Source organism: Platichthys flesus, chromosome 5 (genome assembly GCF_949316205.1).
Source record: "Platichthys flesus chromosome 5, fPlaFle2.1, whole genome shotgun sequence".
NCBI classification, from domain to species: domain Eukaryota; kingdom Metazoa; phylum Chordata; class Actinopteri; order Pleuronectiformes; family Pleuronectidae; genus Platichthys; species Platichthys flesus.
In genome coordinates, this window is record NC_084949.1 from 3899974 (window position 1) to 3917291 (window position 17318).

At 42.1% G+C, this 17318-nt stretch overlaps 2 protein-coding genes across 3 annotated transcripts; one reads left to right on the plus strand and one right to left on the minus strand.

Annotated features, from left to right (window-relative positions):
- Positions 1-294: 294 nt before the first annotated feature.
- Positions 295-13859, minus strand: ppp1r12c (protein phosphatase 1, regulatory subunit 12C). Of its 2 annotated transcripts, none has more exons than XM_062388037.1 (20): positions 13512-13859; positions 12247-12421; positions 12023-12153; positions 11573-11691; positions 10539-10698; positions 10268-10412; positions 9931-10005; positions 9752-9831; positions 9421-9533; positions 9250-9317; positions 8445-8575; positions 8171-8258; positions 6792-6909; positions 5738-5853; positions 4659-4711; positions 4443-4482; positions 4097-4210; positions 2800-2850; positions 2407-2457; positions 295-1507 (listed from the first exon to the last, which is right to left on the minus strand). In XM_062388037.1, exons 1-20 carry the CDS (start codon positions 13718-13720, stop codon positions 1421-1423), a joined length of 2124 nt encoding a protein of 707 aa, XP_062244021.1. In that variant the 5' UTR covers positions 13721-13859; the 3' UTR covers positions 295-1420. The 2 variants fall into 2 exon arrangements, with proteins under 2 accessions (XP_062244021.1, XP_062244022.1); XM_062388038.1 differs by having other exon boundaries at positions 4106-4210; positions 13512-13858.
- A 680-nt stretch (positions 13860-14539) lies between these two features.
- LOC133953593 (nicotinate-nucleotide pyrophosphorylase [carboxylating]-like) lies at positions 14540-17295 on the plus strand. Its single transcript, XM_062387578.1, has 5 exons — positions 14540-14650; positions 15387-15640; positions 16113-16423; positions 16771-16902; positions 17020-17295. Exons 2-5 carry the CDS (start codon positions 15388-15390, stop codon positions 17242-17244), a joined length of 921 nt encoding a protein of 306 aa, XP_062243562.1. The 5' UTR covers positions 14540-14650; position 15387; the 3' UTR covers positions 17245-17295.
- Positions 17296-17318: the final 23 nt, after the last annotated feature.

The window sequence follows — 17318 nt, forward strand, 5'->3', positions numbered from 1 at the left end:
TAAGCCCAATATAAATATTTGAAAGTTATCTTTTCTTAATTCCTGAACTATCATTTCTCATTACCATTCAGCCGCCATTTTCAACAATATGATAGATCTGCATTAGGATTAATATTGATAAAGATATACAGAACTTGGCTCTAGTGTCATCAGTTATCGTCTTTACACACAAATAACAGCACCACTGGAGTTATGATGTGCTAACTTTTGAAGAACCATTCTGACCCTTTCAGAGTAAAGGGAATGTTCAGTCAAACAAATGTTTTACAAATTAAAAGAAACAAGAGCCGTGAATTGTTTTTGCCCAAATTGTATTTTATACTTAACGGTGTACGTTTACCAAAGCAAAATAGAAATATTACTTACAAATGCATATCGAAAGGCACGGCATCAAAATACAATTTGACATGCAAGAGTTATTTTTCTTTAAAACAGGAGTAAACATTCAAACGTTGACCCATCTGGCCTGTCTGTTAGAAAATAACAGCTGTCCGTCACGGGGGCGAATACTTAGCTTAGGGGTTGTTGCTTTTACAGAAGCATCCAGTCAAAATGGCAAAGTGAAATTCCTACCGACTTACAGTACTAAGAAGAGAGCGTGCTTTCTCCACAACCTCTTGAAAGATGTGACGTTTGTAACAAACGGTTTCAGTGAGAATGCCCGTGTACATGAGCTGCATCTGACGTCCACTGCTTAGCACCCGAAACTCTGCGCCCCCTTTGTACAACAGAGACCATGACAACACGCCTACATCACTGTCAGGACAGATGGCCCCTGTACATAAATATACATCTTAAATATACATTCAGAGGAGCGGGGGAGGAATGAGCATGCAGATTTGGTCCACGTTTACAGCGGTCAGCTAGAGCAGGAAGCATCGGCCCAACACTCATCCTGAGAAACAGCACTGACCACAAGGAGCGTTCCCCAAAGGACATGCACAACCAGGGCTGGGTTTTTGGTACATTACTGTCTTTTTCTTTTTCTAACAACCACCCCCTCACTCATGACTGGCATTTGTTAATCTATCTAAAACACGACTATGAACTCACACTGTGCATGGCTTTAAGTCTCTTGATACAGATCTTTATACAAAGTGTTGCAAAAGCAAAGCACATAAAATATTCCAGTTAAAAAATACAACAATAAAAACTTAATATAAAAGTGGATGTGAGCAGGGACACCCTGACAGTCCACGGGAGGTGCAGTTCAGCTTGTTATACAGTAGATCTGCCAAATCATAAAGGCCCAAACACAAGCTAATAACCCTGAAATCTCTATGCTCTTCCAGTTACTGTTAAATGTGCTCTGCAGGTGTTTGATGCTGCGTCTCTGTTCCTTGTTTTGTGTCTTCTGAGCTGGATGACTGAAATAAATCCTGTAATACTCTTCATCTCCATGTAGGTGTTTTTTCCAGGTTCATCTTGACAGTTTGCTGATGACTCGAATGAGGGCGGCGTTCTCGTCCTTGAGCCTCTGGTTGTCTGCTCTGAGATCCCCCAGAACCTACAGAAACAACATCAAACATTCATTATTTTACTCGGCTTGAAATGTAACCGTGACACAGCGTTCTTTGTTGCTCACTTCTGCGGCAGCTCAGTGACTATTTTACCAGATCAATACTGGAATAATGTCAGTATTTGCAGCATGAGATAAAATGGAGCCGAGCAGTGAGGATGATTTTGTTGTCCTCTCACTTCTTGCAAATATTGGGTCAATCCAATCCTGAGAAAACGCCACGAGCAAGCCGAATTTAATCTTCTGATCAAGGAGCCTGATCGCTTCCAAACCTATTTCAGGATGTCAGTTGTCCAATTTGATACAGGGGCGCTGAGACCACATATTAAAAAGAAAACCCACTTCTCTGATCTTACTGATCCCGAAAAGCTCAAACATCTCAGAAACACCTTTCAAAGACGAAGGTTTCGGAGTGGGAGTGTAAACAGCAGGTGCCGCTTCTGAGAACAGGTTTAAGCCTTAAACCACAACTCAGCTAATTCCAGAGCAACAACCCCAGAGTTTCCTCTAAACATGAGCACTTTCCAATATAACACTGGTCAGTCTACAGGAGATAATGGGACGGTTGCTCGGTGCCAAATAACAGAGGCAGGTTGATGACTATTCTCTGGATTTCAGGTTTTCATGTGAAATCAGTGAAATCAGCCTCTGAATGTCAAATTCTGCACATCCAACATCCTGCACAGTGAAGCTCTAACATCCAAGTGAAATTAAAACATGTAAAAACACATTCTTCAGTGATTTTAAATGACTCAATTTGAATTTTTATCACATAAGATATGATGTAGAACTCAGCAGAATACAGGCATTTGGGATTAGAGCATCATATGATTACGGTCGCGCTGATTCAGAACAGTTGTGATGAGTATTGAAGTGAACATGAGTACCTTCAGCTCATCCTCCAGTTCCACTGCTTTCCTCTGGAGGGCCAACTTCTCCTATGAGCACAAGAGTTTGAAAATCATGAGCAGACACTTTGCCTGCTGTTACCTAAGTGCAAGTTTGTCACACATTTACATCACATCTTATACAGTAAGATAAGCGTTAGCCATTAGGACGTAACAGTTTGAAGTCACAACTCAATAAACAAAAGCTGTCTTGTTGTTTTTTCCACATGAAAAAAGCTTCTCCAGTTTAAAAAAAGGTGGCTTTTGTTTCCATTGTTTTAACTCAGATTCTATCATTTACAAATATTATTTCTGCATTTTTTTTTATATGTCTGTAGGGCACAAGTGGAGGTGAATTCCACCAGACAAAGTGAAATAAAAGCTCAGACTCACAAATCTCTCCAGCTCCAGCAGGGCAGGTCTGTCTGTGCTGCTCTCTTGGCTCTGCAACAGGAAGAACCACTATTCATTGACTGTTTTCAACGACTGAAGAATTACACACCAACAAAAGACACTGAATTAACTAAATCATTTCAAAACTAAACATCCAATCCACCACGCTCGCCTTGATTTGATCAATGACTGCATATAAAGATGGATGACATCCACACACAAATATCCTGCATGTATTTAAAGGTGTTAGCGTCGGTTGTACGATTGGCTTCACAGTCGTAATCTGGGAGTGGAGGCCCTGCAGGTACACGTGTCCAAACCATCAGTCTCAGCTAGCCCCTTATTTATGGTGATAGATAACTAATCGAGACCAAACTTATCAGATTAATAAGGGAAAAAATAAACAAAAACAAAAAACTCCAGAGCTTTTTGGGTGATGCCTTGTTACCTCTCTTTAATATTTTGGTCCTTTATGATCGCTGATCAAATAAACATCAGTGCTTACTCACGTGCTTACTCACATGCACACGCACAGGCATGTCTCCATAGCTTCAGAGGACATTCCATAGACTTCTTAAATAACTAACCTTAACCTACTGGCAAGTTGCTGTATGTGCGCAAAAGGAAGATGAGTCCCCACAATGTGACGGGTTGTAGTTCCAAAGAACAAAACTATACTAACACCTGGACCACACATACAAACACGCTATATATGTTTTTATTTAAAAACAGTGTTTTCAAACTGTCAACACATGCGTATAGGCGACGAATCATTATTAATCCCCATCCAGTCTAATACACCTGAAAAAGCAGATCACACCGGGCATGTTCAGGACGCTGGACACGGGAGCTGTCATGGATTGCTCAAATAAGATCTCATCTCCTGTATATGATAACAGGGTGATCATGTAAAATGCAGAATTTAACTGCACAACAGCTGTTAGCCAAGACAACAGGGCCAGCAACACTTGTAATTTGTTATCCATGTTGCAATCAACACTGGTAGCAGTGTCTGATGTCAGTTGTTATCTCCAGGAAGAGTGTCATGTGATAGATGCCTGAGAACCAATCAGCAAGCGGTTGGGAGTGTCTCCCATATAACTTCCACACATCTCTGTTTCTGCCCTTCCAGACTCAAACACAGCCCCTGAGTTTAAAGAGGCCTAGCAGCTTTTCCAGACTTCTCTGTTTTAGCAGTTCTAAACAACAACACTCTTGCACACAGAAGACTCTGTATCACAGAGTCACGCAAAACATGCAGCTCATTCAATCTTTGAGGTCAGAGGAAGCAGCAAACCTGCCGAACCTGTCGGAGTCTCTCCAGCTCCACTTTGTTTTGGCTGAGCAGCAGCTCCATCTCCTGCACATTGTCCTTCAGAGCCAGGTTTTCCTGCAGTACCTTATAGTACAGCTGATGGGAAACACACAAGACAGAGATTCAGCTCACAAAAACATGTTGTTTCATACATTTGAGGTGTGCAGGTGGGAATAGTTTGGCTGCTTAGGGTTTCTGATCACTTCTCTCTAGATCTTGTCGGGTATCATTCCTGTCCTCATTTCTCAAGACCTCGGCTACAGCTCTCTTTCAGCCCTCAGGTGATTTTATTAGGAATGTGTGTTCTGAGGAGAGGGTCAGGACTTACCGTTCTGTAGTCAGCTGACAAGTCTTCCAGTGGACTCTCACTGCAGAGACACACAAGGGACTTTTAAAGCTCAGAATCATCAACACCAACACTGTAATCTCCCTTTTTGAATGAAGAAGGTATCCATCAATCTAACACAGGTTTAAACATTTCAATACAAATCTTACAGTGTACACAGTTAGAAAGGTTTAGCGAAGTTTAAGATAGCCGACTCACTTGGAAGTGGTTATATTGTTCTTATCATCCAGATAAGCATCCTCTTCTTCATTCTAAAAAAAAACAATGACAGGTTCACATTTTCAGTTACACATCCCTACACCTATACTCTCATTGCAGCAATACTAGTGCAGTGCTTGTTGTCTGTTTGGAATGGGCTGTTTGTTTGGCCTGTGGTGATGTTGGTGGCAGCTTTCTTATTGAAACTGTAAAAGAGACCTGTATGAATTGAAGAGTGGCAGAATGACCAGTTGCAGGACAGTCCACAGAACCACACTGAACGGTCGTGGTCGTGAACACAACCGTTGTGTTGAACAACACCACTTATGTTCCAGCCATGGCTGCTACAGGGCACTTGTCCGCTATTTATTAAATATGTGGTAGTTTGTCACAATATCATAATTGACCATTGATTCTCATATATAATTTTTTAAATTATAAGTATTGGTAAAGCATTTAATACTTTTTGCAGAAAAACAGCTTATATACAGAATGATGTAATAAAGTTGTTTAAATGGTCTAATCCCACAGCATTATGTATATTGTGACAGCTTGTGCAGCATTTTATCAAAGGTTATAGATGTTCACACTGAGTAATATCAGGATTTGATTGATTTGTTGTTTATTTGGTTTTAATGGCTGGTTCACCAAACAAAAACATTCTAGATGACTTTTGATTCATCTGTCCTCATCCTTCAACATCTTTGGAGTTTTGGTTTGATAGACGTCCGATAAAGTTCAGTGAGTTCTAAACCAAAGTTTGGCAGCGCAGCATGTGTGTGACGTTCAGGCAGCTAAGTGGGGCTTACCAGCTTATGATCATGTTTCGCTACAGCGTCGGAGAAAAAAAAATCAAGTTGCCTGATAAAAAAGATTTATAAGTGTGCAGTGATCATTAAGTTACATCCTGTCAAAGAGGAAGTAGTTTTGCTGACCTTTCATTAACTTTCAGCGTGCAGGTATTGTTGCAAAGACAGGCGAAACAAATAATTTGTTCCCTAAAATGAAGTCCCAACAAAAATAAAACTACAATTTGTTTGGCAGTGAACGGTCAGCGATGATGTGAGGTTGATTCTTACCTCTGCTTCCGGCTGGACGATGCCAGTGGAGCGCCTCTCCTTCCTCCCTTTTCTCCTGTCCTTCACTGCCAGACGCTTCTCTCCCTCTGGCTCCAACTTCTTTACTGGGTCTGTATCTGGAAAAGATGGAGATCAACAGTAAACACTCCTGAGGTCTGTGGGACTATATTTTGAGTATGGAATTCTAAAAATGAAGAAACAATATCATTAACTAACAAAGCTTAAACGCAAAAGCTGCTTGACAGAGCTGTTTTCTGTTCGATTAAAGTAACTTATATGTGGGGTAGATCAGTTTCTAAATGTAACTTTGTAAGATGCAGGAGGCTGTCTTATCTTTGACATCACTCTTTGGTTCAGATCAGTACATGTTGAGGCTTGAGGGAAATGAGCACATTTGACATGAACAAAGTGCTCTCCTTCTATCTATGAGCTGATGTTCAAGGTTGACCTGATATGTTTGCTGAACTCAGCTTGATTTATCTAAACGTGAACATGTCAGATTGGGAGTTGCTCGGTTCGCATCTAAATAAGGGTGGAGTGTGGTACGAGGTCAGAGTATATGTGTGATAACTGCCCTGAAAGCTTAACCACACCTAATGCTGTACTTCACAGCTAGAGGATATAGCGCATATGTGAGGAAACCCATTTCCTTTTAATCTGCAATTCTCAAAAACACCCCACCAAAATGTACTTCTATTTCTTAGTCTCATTCTTACAGTAAACAGAAGTGAGACTGTTCACATGGGGAGGGTAAACAGAACAATACATAATAGATCTTTGAGGCTTTACCAATATTTTACATTGGTAACAATGTTTCTAGAAGTGTGTAGCTTTTGCACTTTTTCTGCAGAAATTCCCACCAGCACATTATACTGTGTAGAAAATCAGTTGATATTATTGACTCAAATTTAATGGGAGAAATGACCACTCTAAGCATTGTTCAGATTTTGTCAAAAAGAATGTATCTAGTTAGACAAACAACACAAGGCGGTTGTGACCTCTGAAATCCATAACTCCTTGTTAACATCATGATTCGCTGTACTTCCTCACTCACCTCTTTCAGCAGGCGTGATGGTGACGATGGGGCTGACAGGCTGGACGTTACGAGGTGCTGGATCTGCAACTTTAGCCACAGTCTTCTCTGCTTCTTTCAGGTCTGTCAGAGTCACACCCTGAGCACACAGAGCAAAAATATAAACAACTCGAAGGCCAAACGCAACAATTTTGCCAAAAAAGACACAACCTTTCCATCATGACGAAAAGGTAATGATGCAGTACATTTGTACCACGGTATGTGTGCAGCAAGATGCAAAGTTCTACTAGAGTCCTGGAATATTCGGGTCAACCACATCATCACAAAGTAAATTGTTCACTTGGTAAAGTGCTGTCTTTCTTTCTCTCAAAATCCTTGTACAGTACAGTGTTTGCCCCACAGCATTCACACACAAGAGGTTGTAACACCTGCCAAGAGAGTACCAGTAATGTTTAATAAGTAGTACAAAAACAGCACCGTGAAGGACATGAAATCCAAAAGGTATGCAAGTGTACAATGCAGAAAGATGAGGCAGAGACTCAATGATTCCACCACTTTGCATGAAGTAGGGATGTCCCCTAGAACCCAGTTCTGGATATGAGCTGGTTCTGTATTTGTATGTTTGGTGTTTTTATTGGTGCTTGAAGGAACCTGGGAGTGAGATCAGCTCGGTGTGTCTAAGTCCGTTTGCCCCAAGGGCAAGGCTGAGCTCCTTTACCACAAACACACACACACACACTTGCATGTCTTTCTATACTTGTGAGAGGAGCCCTCATTGACATAATTCTACCACAACTAAATAACTAACCTCTGCCCATAACTATATTAATATGGACTGATCAAAAAAATGTCTGAGTCCTTAGATTTCTTCTTTTTTAAACTTTTTAAAAACTACTGTGGAGTTTATACTTTGCTGTGGTATTTATTGCAGTTATTGCAGTTGTTCCTTCCTCCACCATAGAGGTTATGTTTTTGTCTGCATTTGATTGTTTGTTATATATCAGGATTACGCGAAAACGACTTAAAGAAATTGTGTGTAGGGGATGGGTCATGATGACTCATAAAGAACTCACAACATTTTGATTGCGATCCAGATTTCTTTTTTTAATTATAGTTAGCATTGCATTCCACATTCCATTGATGACTTAAGAAAATGAATGGATCCTGATCATGTTTCCGGCTGTGATATTTATGAGTTTTCTAAAAAAAATCGGCTATTCGAAATTAAAATGCTGATCTAGTGAATTTTTTGCATTCTAGTGGTTTCATAATAGGACTGTTGAGCCTTGGCGGAGGTAGAGTGCCACTCTAGTATTAAAATAAAACTAATTTCCAATCCTCATCTAAATGTTTTCAATTTTGACAAAATCATAAAAAAACCCATCACCTGTAAGCCATACCTGTGTGGAGCGGCGAGACTGGCGCATGAGTCGAGAGCGAGCTTTCCTCTGAGATTCAGACTCCTCGTCTCTGACAGGAGCCTGGAACCTGAACTCACAAACATCCACAAATTATATATTACATAAGCATTCTGTTAACTTAACTGCCTTTATGCACCATGCAATTGTATGAAACTCCACTGAGAAAAAACTATAATTGTTCAAAAACACAGTTCTCAATGTTCATTAAAAAACGATATGGGTGTGAATATTTTTTGAGGTTCCTGCGTCGTACTTGCGCCTGTCAGCATTGGGGGCGTTTGGACTCTCAGCGGAGGCGTCTCTCGTCTGAGGAGTGGGTTGAACTCTGGCAGTGCGGTTCGCCTTGTCCTGCTCCTTCTCCTCATCATCCTTGTCCTCTGGTGTCTAAACCACAGAAGAGAATAAAGATTTTCTTTACTGTTATCAGCTCACACCAGTTAAATCTTTGATTTATCTTCCTAGTAAGGAAACAAAACTAATGATTGAGTCTTTTTTGTTGACATGCTCTTACCCTTCCCACCTGACACAATTTATTTCTGCAGTTCTGGTGAAATGCTGGTATGTGAGGTCACATTAGATAAATGGTATCCTGACAGTGTTGGTGTTGACATTTTAAATATATTAGACAATGTACACTCTTACTTTCTTCTTCTCATTTTACTGATATTGATAAATATTGTCGCCATATACAGCGAGTAATTTAATACTTCGCTTCTTTGTTTGACAAAAAGTTCTACTGTTATCTATACAGTGCATCACAAGAATATAATGTGATAGCACAAAAACCTGATAAATCATGTGAGCTGCCTTTTTTCACAAAATAATAGCTTATTCAATAAAATGTATATATTGAATAATAAATACTTTGGTAAAATACTTTTGAGGACACAAACTGACGAAAGGTTACACAGGGGTATAAAATTGTTTCTTGCATTACTGAGGTTATGTTTTCTTTTAATCACATGTTGTTCTTTACATTGAGCTATCTTACCTCACCCTTCAATATTCATAACAACACTTGTGTAACACTGAGGCCTGCACTTCTCAGTGAGTATTACCTTGTCAGCAGGGCTGACTGTAGATGTGGTCACACTCTCTGTGTCTGGACTAGACACTGTGGAGCTTTCTGAGGGAAGAGGAGGAGGATAATTTGTCATCAGCACAATCTCTAGTATTTAGAGAGAAGTGGTACAACTGATGGTCCGTGTCAACCGAGTCGCTGTTGTTACCTGGGCTGCTCTCTTTCTCCTCACTCAGCTCCAGGTCTCCAGAGACGCCCCTCTCTTTAGACTGGTCCTGCACGTTCATCTTGTCTCTACTGCTCATCCTGCACACTGAGCTCCTGGAAGCATGACATAGGACAGATGTTGACCTCAAAGGATAACACAACTCAATAAGATTTTGGAAAGCAAAACATGGCACAATAAATCATTTTTCAGTTTCATTATCATCTGTCCAAATCTGTTAATTTAAGTAGAATACAGAGGAAAGGAACAACTGAGGTATATTAAATGGCTAAGAATGTGTATAATTCAGGATAAGTAACAGTTAGATACTAACCTCCGCCGTCTGTTTTGTGCATTTGCTGTGGTGGAGCCTTGCTGGTTTTGCCTATCCAGTATAGACTGTTCATTACGCCACTGAGAGAGGAGGATACACAGCAGAGTGAGATCAAGACAACAGGTCTTCCAAATTAAAGTAAATGGACATTACACCAGTAAAGAGAAACACTTCCTCACATTGGCTTGTTTCTGTGATAGCTCCTCCAGCAGGTCCTCAACACTTTCATCAGCAACATCAAATGGCGTCTGACCCTGCAAGGTTCAACTCATATCAAGATGGGGCAAAATTTCAAAAATAAAACATGAAATGGAAAACAGAGTGGAAAACCTGTGTGTTGTTAAGATGTACATCCTTATTGGTTCACATGTATTATACAAAATTCTGTGTCATAATAAATGTTCTTCCTGTAAATGAAAGTAATCCTTTATCTTGATTTATATAGAATAAGAAGTAGAAAATAGAAAACAACTATAATGTAACAGGAAAAACTGTCAGTATTGTTAGGGTCTTTACCGCATTGCTGCGGGATTCCATATTGCACAGCTGTTCAGCCAGTATGCGACAGGCCTCGTCCTGACCCCAGTGGGCTGCTGCATGGAGGGGTGTCCAACCATCAAAGTCCATAGCTGACACATCCAGCCCACACTGACACAGGATCCTGGACAACACAAGTGCAAGGTGTCAACAGGAGAGTGTCACTATACGTGCTGGTATAGCACGTATAGAAAAATCTAGAAAGCGTTCTGGGCATAGATCCATTAAAAATCAGGTCAGAAGTGTTTACTTGAGAGCCTCCAGGTAGCCTTTGGCTGCAGCCACATGCAGCGGGGTGGCCCCAGTCTTAAGATGTCGTACATCGGCAGGCGGGCCCTCAGTTAGCCAGGTTCGGGCGTCTTTCATGATCTGTTCCTCCTCCAGCCGCTTAGCTGCCTCCAAGTCCACACCTTGAAACAAACAGAACATGTCAAATACACACATCCCTTGTTATATCCGTGCCCAGAAAATGACACACAAATTAAATGTGCATTGCATTTAGCTATTAATGCTTTATCTTAGTAGTATCCAGGGTTAAGACTTCTCTATTTTTCCATCTTTTACAACACCGACTCAACTTTAAAGTGGGAGAGCTTGGCCTAGGGGATAGAGGGGGTGCTCTGCAACAAGAAGGTTGCCGGTTCAAATCCCACTCTATCCCATCTGCATGCCTAAGTGTCCTTGGCAAGATACTGAACCCCTAGATGGCCCCTCATAAAAAATGATGAGTGTTCTAAAAATGTAAGTCGCTTTGGATAAAAGCGTCAGCTAAATGACATGTAATGTAATGTAATGTAATGTAATGTAAACAAAAGCACTATAAAAGCCTTCCAGGCCATATTTCACCAACTAGATGGTTCCAAGCATCAAACTGCCTGTAAACGCTTTGTTCTCTAGACCTCGAGCCCACTATAATCAACAATGACCCAAACACATGACTGGGAAATCATTAGAAAGACGTTATTTGGATATCTCCTGAAGGTCAATGTAATTTATAAAAATACAGGCAGAAAACTCATTTTCAAGGCACTAAACTATAATAACTCGCCTTGAATATTGAGACATAGGTGCATAGGCAGCCTTTTTTCCACACTTTACCCAGCACAGCGAATAAAACTATAAACAGGCCAATCGGGTACTTTCAATTTAGCTCAACAAACATACATAAAAACACATTCCGTTAATGTAACAGAAGGTTTGCTGGAAAGAAACACACACACATAATAAACCCCTGGATTAAGCCATTCAAAAAAAGGTGAATTGTTGTCAAGGAACACCACTCACCTTGTCTCTGAGTATAATCCTGAAGAATGGACTCAGTGGTTTCATCCAAAGCAATGTCGAGAGGAACGTCACCGTCACAGTTCACAGCAGAGAGAGACGCACCTTTCTGCAAAAGGAAACTGTCAAAACAAACATGGACAGAGTGAGAATTCGTTTCAACTATAGAAGCTAACCAACTCGAAATAGAGAACATCTAATCTTTCACATTATATGTGTTTGAGATGCAGACTTTCAATCTTCAAACAAAAAAAAGGTGCATAAATTCTTAAATCGTTGCATGTGTCTGTGTGCCAGGCCAGCCAACTCGTGCTTTAGCTTCCAAACAAGGCAACAATGTTAGTATTGTTGAATGCAGAAATACTCTGGCACCCACGCTGCACTCGGACCTCCCCACAGTGGCGAAGACTATTGTATTACACATCTTATTCGTCACTATATTATACTACATACACTGCAATGTCAGAGTAGCCGCAGGAGGCAGCAACATGGAGTGGCGTCCATCCCTCACTGTCAACCTGGTTCTCATTGGCACCTTGCTCCAAAAGGAAGGTCACCATCTCCATGCTGCCATCTATGCAGGCCTGTGGACAAGAGAGGAAACCAAAAGATTGTAAATGTTTCTTATTCATCATCCGATGACTTCCATGAAACCTCGGGAGGACAAGCTGCCTCACCTGGTGCAGAGCTGTGATTCCATCAGCGTTAGAACAATTTATAACTTCTATTACATCTTCCCTGTTTGTCCCTTTGATGTCTTTGGCCTCTTTCAGCATCACCAAAGCCTCCTCCGTGTCCCCGCTGGCACAGGCTGCCAGGAACTCTGCAGCCCTGTCGAACCTCACGCTTTTCCTAAAGACAAAATATAAACAACTAGATAATGTCACTGGGTAGCAGTTGTAACACATTGTAACACAACTAAATTTCATACTGGGAATTTACACAACATGAACACCTCATAACACTGAGCAAACAAGGTTGTATAGTTTTGGTATTTGAAAACATATCATGTGTCTCTCGATTCTTTCTGAATTTGATCCTTGTGTATGCCTCTAAGCCCCATACCCATCATCTTCATAATGAAGAAGTGGACCCTTAAAAACAGGTAAATAATGGTCAACAGCCTGTTTTTTTTATATAGCCTTTTTCTAGTCTTGATGACCACTCAAAGCCTCATTCACCCACACATTCATACAGTGGATCTATACGGGCAGCACTTTTTTCTATGAGGGGCCATTCAGGGTTCAGTGTCTTGCCCCCAGAACACTTGGGCATGCAGGTAGGGAAGACAGATGTAGAATAATGCAAGCCTTTAACTTTGAATATTGTTTAGACGCAAAAGTATCTGTAAGTGTGCTCCAGTCAGTGGTGGTGAGGGTCTACTTGTGAGCCCTCTGTGCTAATGCAGTGTCATCATATATGGAGACTTTTTGTCGTCAATTATCATATTGCTCTACCCTTGTAGCAGGTGGACCTGCAGCTGTGACAAACACTACTGAAGTTCTAGACAGTGATCTTTCGACATAGTTTAAAAGCTTTGAAAGAAATGGTCATTCATCATCATTTACACCAGTCCGATGGATCACGATAAGCAAAGTCAAGCCGGGATACTACTGGACCATGACAAATACCCTTTGTAGGACTCTTTGCTAGCTAGCTCACAAGATAAACACCAAAGGAAAAACGACAACTGACAACTGGTGGTTTACACATATACTACGAGCTTCATCAAACAAGGAACTCGGTGGGTTTTCAGTAGCTGGAGGGGGGTGAGTTGTAGTGTTTCTGGTATTTTAACCCCCCCACCCCCCCCCCCCCAGCCCCCTTGTCCAAGCCCACGCACAATTCCTCCTTAAGCATAACTGGAGATGTTTATGCTAAGCTAAGTTAGCTATTATGTGGCCCTCGATGTAGGACTGTTTGACAGGAGTCGCTTCCTCACCGTCGTTTGAGGAGGGGGCTGACTTCTTCAGAGCCCACCGACTCTGGCTGCTCCCTGGGGGGGTCGTTCAGCTCGGCCTCCGGCTCCCCTGCTCCTTCCTCGGCATCGCCCCGCCACCTCCGCCGGGGCACGGCCGACGCTTTGTCCGTGCAGGAGCCGGACCAGCGCTTCAGCTGCTCCCGCCGCTTGGTTCTCGCCGAGTCCCCCATTTATTTATCCGAGGAGGACTGTGTTTTTAAAAATAAAACATACACTCGGGAGGGGAAGACACACCCTCCATGTGTATACTTTCACTTCCTGGTTCTTGCTCTGGATGTGGAGGAAGCCTCTGCTCGAGTTCGTGGGCGTCGGGAGCGCGCAGAGCCGCGCAGGGGCCAGGCCACGTGACGTCACCGCTGTTGTTGCGTAGCGGAGCCTGACGGGAAACGCTGGAGAAGTCACTGTGCACCGAGAGCAGGACACTTCCTGTCTTTGTGCTTCTTCTAACACCGCAGACACATGTTATCAGAAAGCCCGCCACCAAGAAAAGCCTGTACTTCAAACTCAGTCACAGGACTGTAGAGGAAGTAACAGAAATCATTTATAAACAGTTCTCTCTTTACACACTGTTAACGGCCTAAATTGTAACGATGATCTTATCCTAGATTAATTACATTATAAGTTGAAATACTGGCAATGTGCATGTCTCCCCCTGATGGTCTGTTTACCTCCTATAAAGTTATCATCGGTGCTTAAAACCCTGCTTTCTGTTGTGAGAAAATCAATGACAGCCACCACCATTTTGGGCCATATGCAATGAGAGGAAATGCCACAAAATAAAGATCAGCAGTGCAAAGCATAACAAAATAAAAAAATAATAATGGAAGTGTTATTTTTCATGCAAAATGCCAAAAATAAAGGTTTGATATCATGACTTTTCATGCAGTCTGCGGGTTAACAAGCCTACAGCATGCTAAAGCCTGTCAATCAGCCTCGGTCACAACAATCAATCTTAAGCCTCATACTGGCTCTCAGCTTGTCAACATTCCAACATGGACACGGGGGCAAATTCCACATCACATTTTTGCTGTGCCTCCGTGTGCACAGTGCTGCAACTCCACAGTCTGTTAACAACAGAAAGAGGAGGCCCACTGATGGAAGTAAGTAAATCTATCCTTTGTTTTTGTATTGCTGGCCCAATCTTGGACTAGTTGTCCAACCATGACACAATATGCAGTTGTGATAATGTCTATTTGAGAGCGTAGTTGTAGAAGCGGTAGGTTCTTTGTGTAGAACAGATGCAGTAAAAACAAGATAAACATTAAGTGTCTTAGGAAGGTACTGGTCCATGAATCATATGGAACAGCTTCAGTACCTCCATGCATAGATTATATGAGTTATTGTACCAGCCCTTTTCCAGAGGTTATTCCCTCACTTGTAAATGTGATCAAATATTACAGATGTAATCTCAGAACCCTAATGTTCTGTAAGAAAACACTTGAATTTGTTGGGCTTCATTCATTTTTTCATGATTTCCCATGAATAAGTATAGTTTAACCGATTAACTATTAAACTGATGATCTGAAAGTACTCTACTGGATGCAGATCATATAATCATGCTAATTCTGATAAATATCCTATCCTGTGATGTTTTTAAAGCTGCCTCTCAAGTGCAATATTTGCCCTGGTGATCAATCTCTTCTTGAGTGAGGGGACCAAAGCAAATCTATCATGAAACTTTAAAATCTTTAAATCTACAGAGTCATGGGCTGATAGTTGCTGTGTGACAGAGACAAGATAGCCCTGTGAAGGTTATGAGGCGTCATTATCTGTTTATCTGTTTGAAGTTTTATGTCAACAAGAAACAACATTTGTCTCCACAAACTCTTGTTTCAGAATGTCTCTCCCCAAACACAAGGCAGCTCACTCGATCCCGCCTCCCGCTCTGTCCCGGCTGGCACGTGAATGGCTGGCAGAGGACACACCCAACTTTGACCCTGCAGGGGTGTGTGTGGGGTCACAGGAGGTGGAGGCCAGGCTACTGTGTAAGACGCCACACAGCATCCTGGCAGGGAGTCCCTTCTTCACAGCAGTGTTCACTGAGGTCGGCTGCACTGTGGACTGGATTTATCAGGAGGGGGCCAAGATTGGTAGGAACAGGTCACTTTCCTCAAATGTGACCAGGTGTCTGTGATTTAAACTTCTGTGTTTCTGCTCATTAAACACAAAGGGAACCAGAGACAAGGTGTCACAGGATGAAGACAGTTAGTTTTATTAAATATCCATCCATCCTTTACTTGTCCATCAAGGGTCACAGGGAAGCTGGAGCCATCCCTGGGAAACTGGGCGAGAGGTAGTGGCCCCTGGATGGGTTTTCAGGGTTTGTCAATCATAGGGCCCTGTGGTAGAAGGCCCTAACCTGTCAATAGTCGTTTTCAAAAAATAAAGCCATTTTCTAACAATATATTAATAACAATACTAACACTTATATGACAACTTGTTGAGAATTTACAAATTTACACGTTGATGCAATTTGCTCATAAAGTGTTGTTTATTTACCTGATATCTTGCTTCTCAACATTAGATCTCATTATTCCTCTGTCCTCTGTTTAACCTGCACAGGCCCAGACGCTGTCACGTTGACTGCTGTGGTGAGAGGGCCGGCAAGGTGCCTCCTTCTTGGGGAAAGGCCAGCTCTCAACTGCCTGGCCCGGGCCTCTGGGATCGCCACTCGCGCTTCTCTGCTCCAGGCAATGGCAGCGTCAGGAGGGTGGCATGGAGAGGTGGCTGGCACACGCAAGACCACCCCGGGCTTCCGTCTGGTGGAGAAGTACGCCATGCTGGTTGGCGGGGTGTCCATGCACAGACAGGACCTGAGTGGAATGGTGATGCTGAAGGACAATCATGTCTGGGCATCAGGAAGTATCACAGAGGTGAGAAGCTGAAGCGAAAATCCAGTTAATATAAAAAATGTATCTTCTTATAGTTTCAACTCGAAAAAAGAAGTAGTCGTGTTTCAGGATCCATAAATTCTGATGGAAGTATTGCTTCCACAGAGCTTAAGCTATTATTGGTTTACACTGATTCACAAGCACTTCTGAATTCATAGCACTGAAATATCTTTCTATGAAAACTATCAAAATGTATTTAAATGACAAACCTTTTAATAAATAGTGGAATTTAAAAAATAATCGAACCCAATGAATACAATAGTGGTTAAAGTTAGCAATGGAGTTGAAAAATGTATCATTAAAAAGACCACATACTGTTTGTTGTGCAGGCGGTGAGAGCTGCCCGCTCAGTGTGTGGCTTCAGCAGTAAGATCGAGGTGGAGTGTCGCTCTGCAGACGAGGGCAGAGAGGCAGCCGCAGAAGGAGCAGACATTGTTATGCTGGACAACTTTCAAGCTCAGGTAGAGAATATGTAAAGAACACGAGTCATTTTTCACTTTCATTGCTCGGTTTCCACTCGCTCTGCCACTATGCTCAACAATAACCGGCCTCTCCCCCACCCTGTCTCTCACCGACAGGGGCTCCAAGTCGCAGCTCGAGCCCTGAAGATGGAGTTCCCAGCTCTACTGATAGAAGCCAGTGGAGGAGTTACTCCAGAGAACCTAGCTTTGTATTTCTCCCCGCATGTGGACATCATTTCCCTGGGCTGTATAACACAGGGCTGTCCTGTTGTGGACTTTTCTCTCAAGGTTCAAAATCCTGGTGCTCACTCAAGCCACCACAACACAAACAGGACATTGTGAGATTTTGTTCTGATAAATAAAGTGGAGAATTTTTTCTTTTTCCCCCAGCTATACAGTGAGCTATGGTTGCAAAA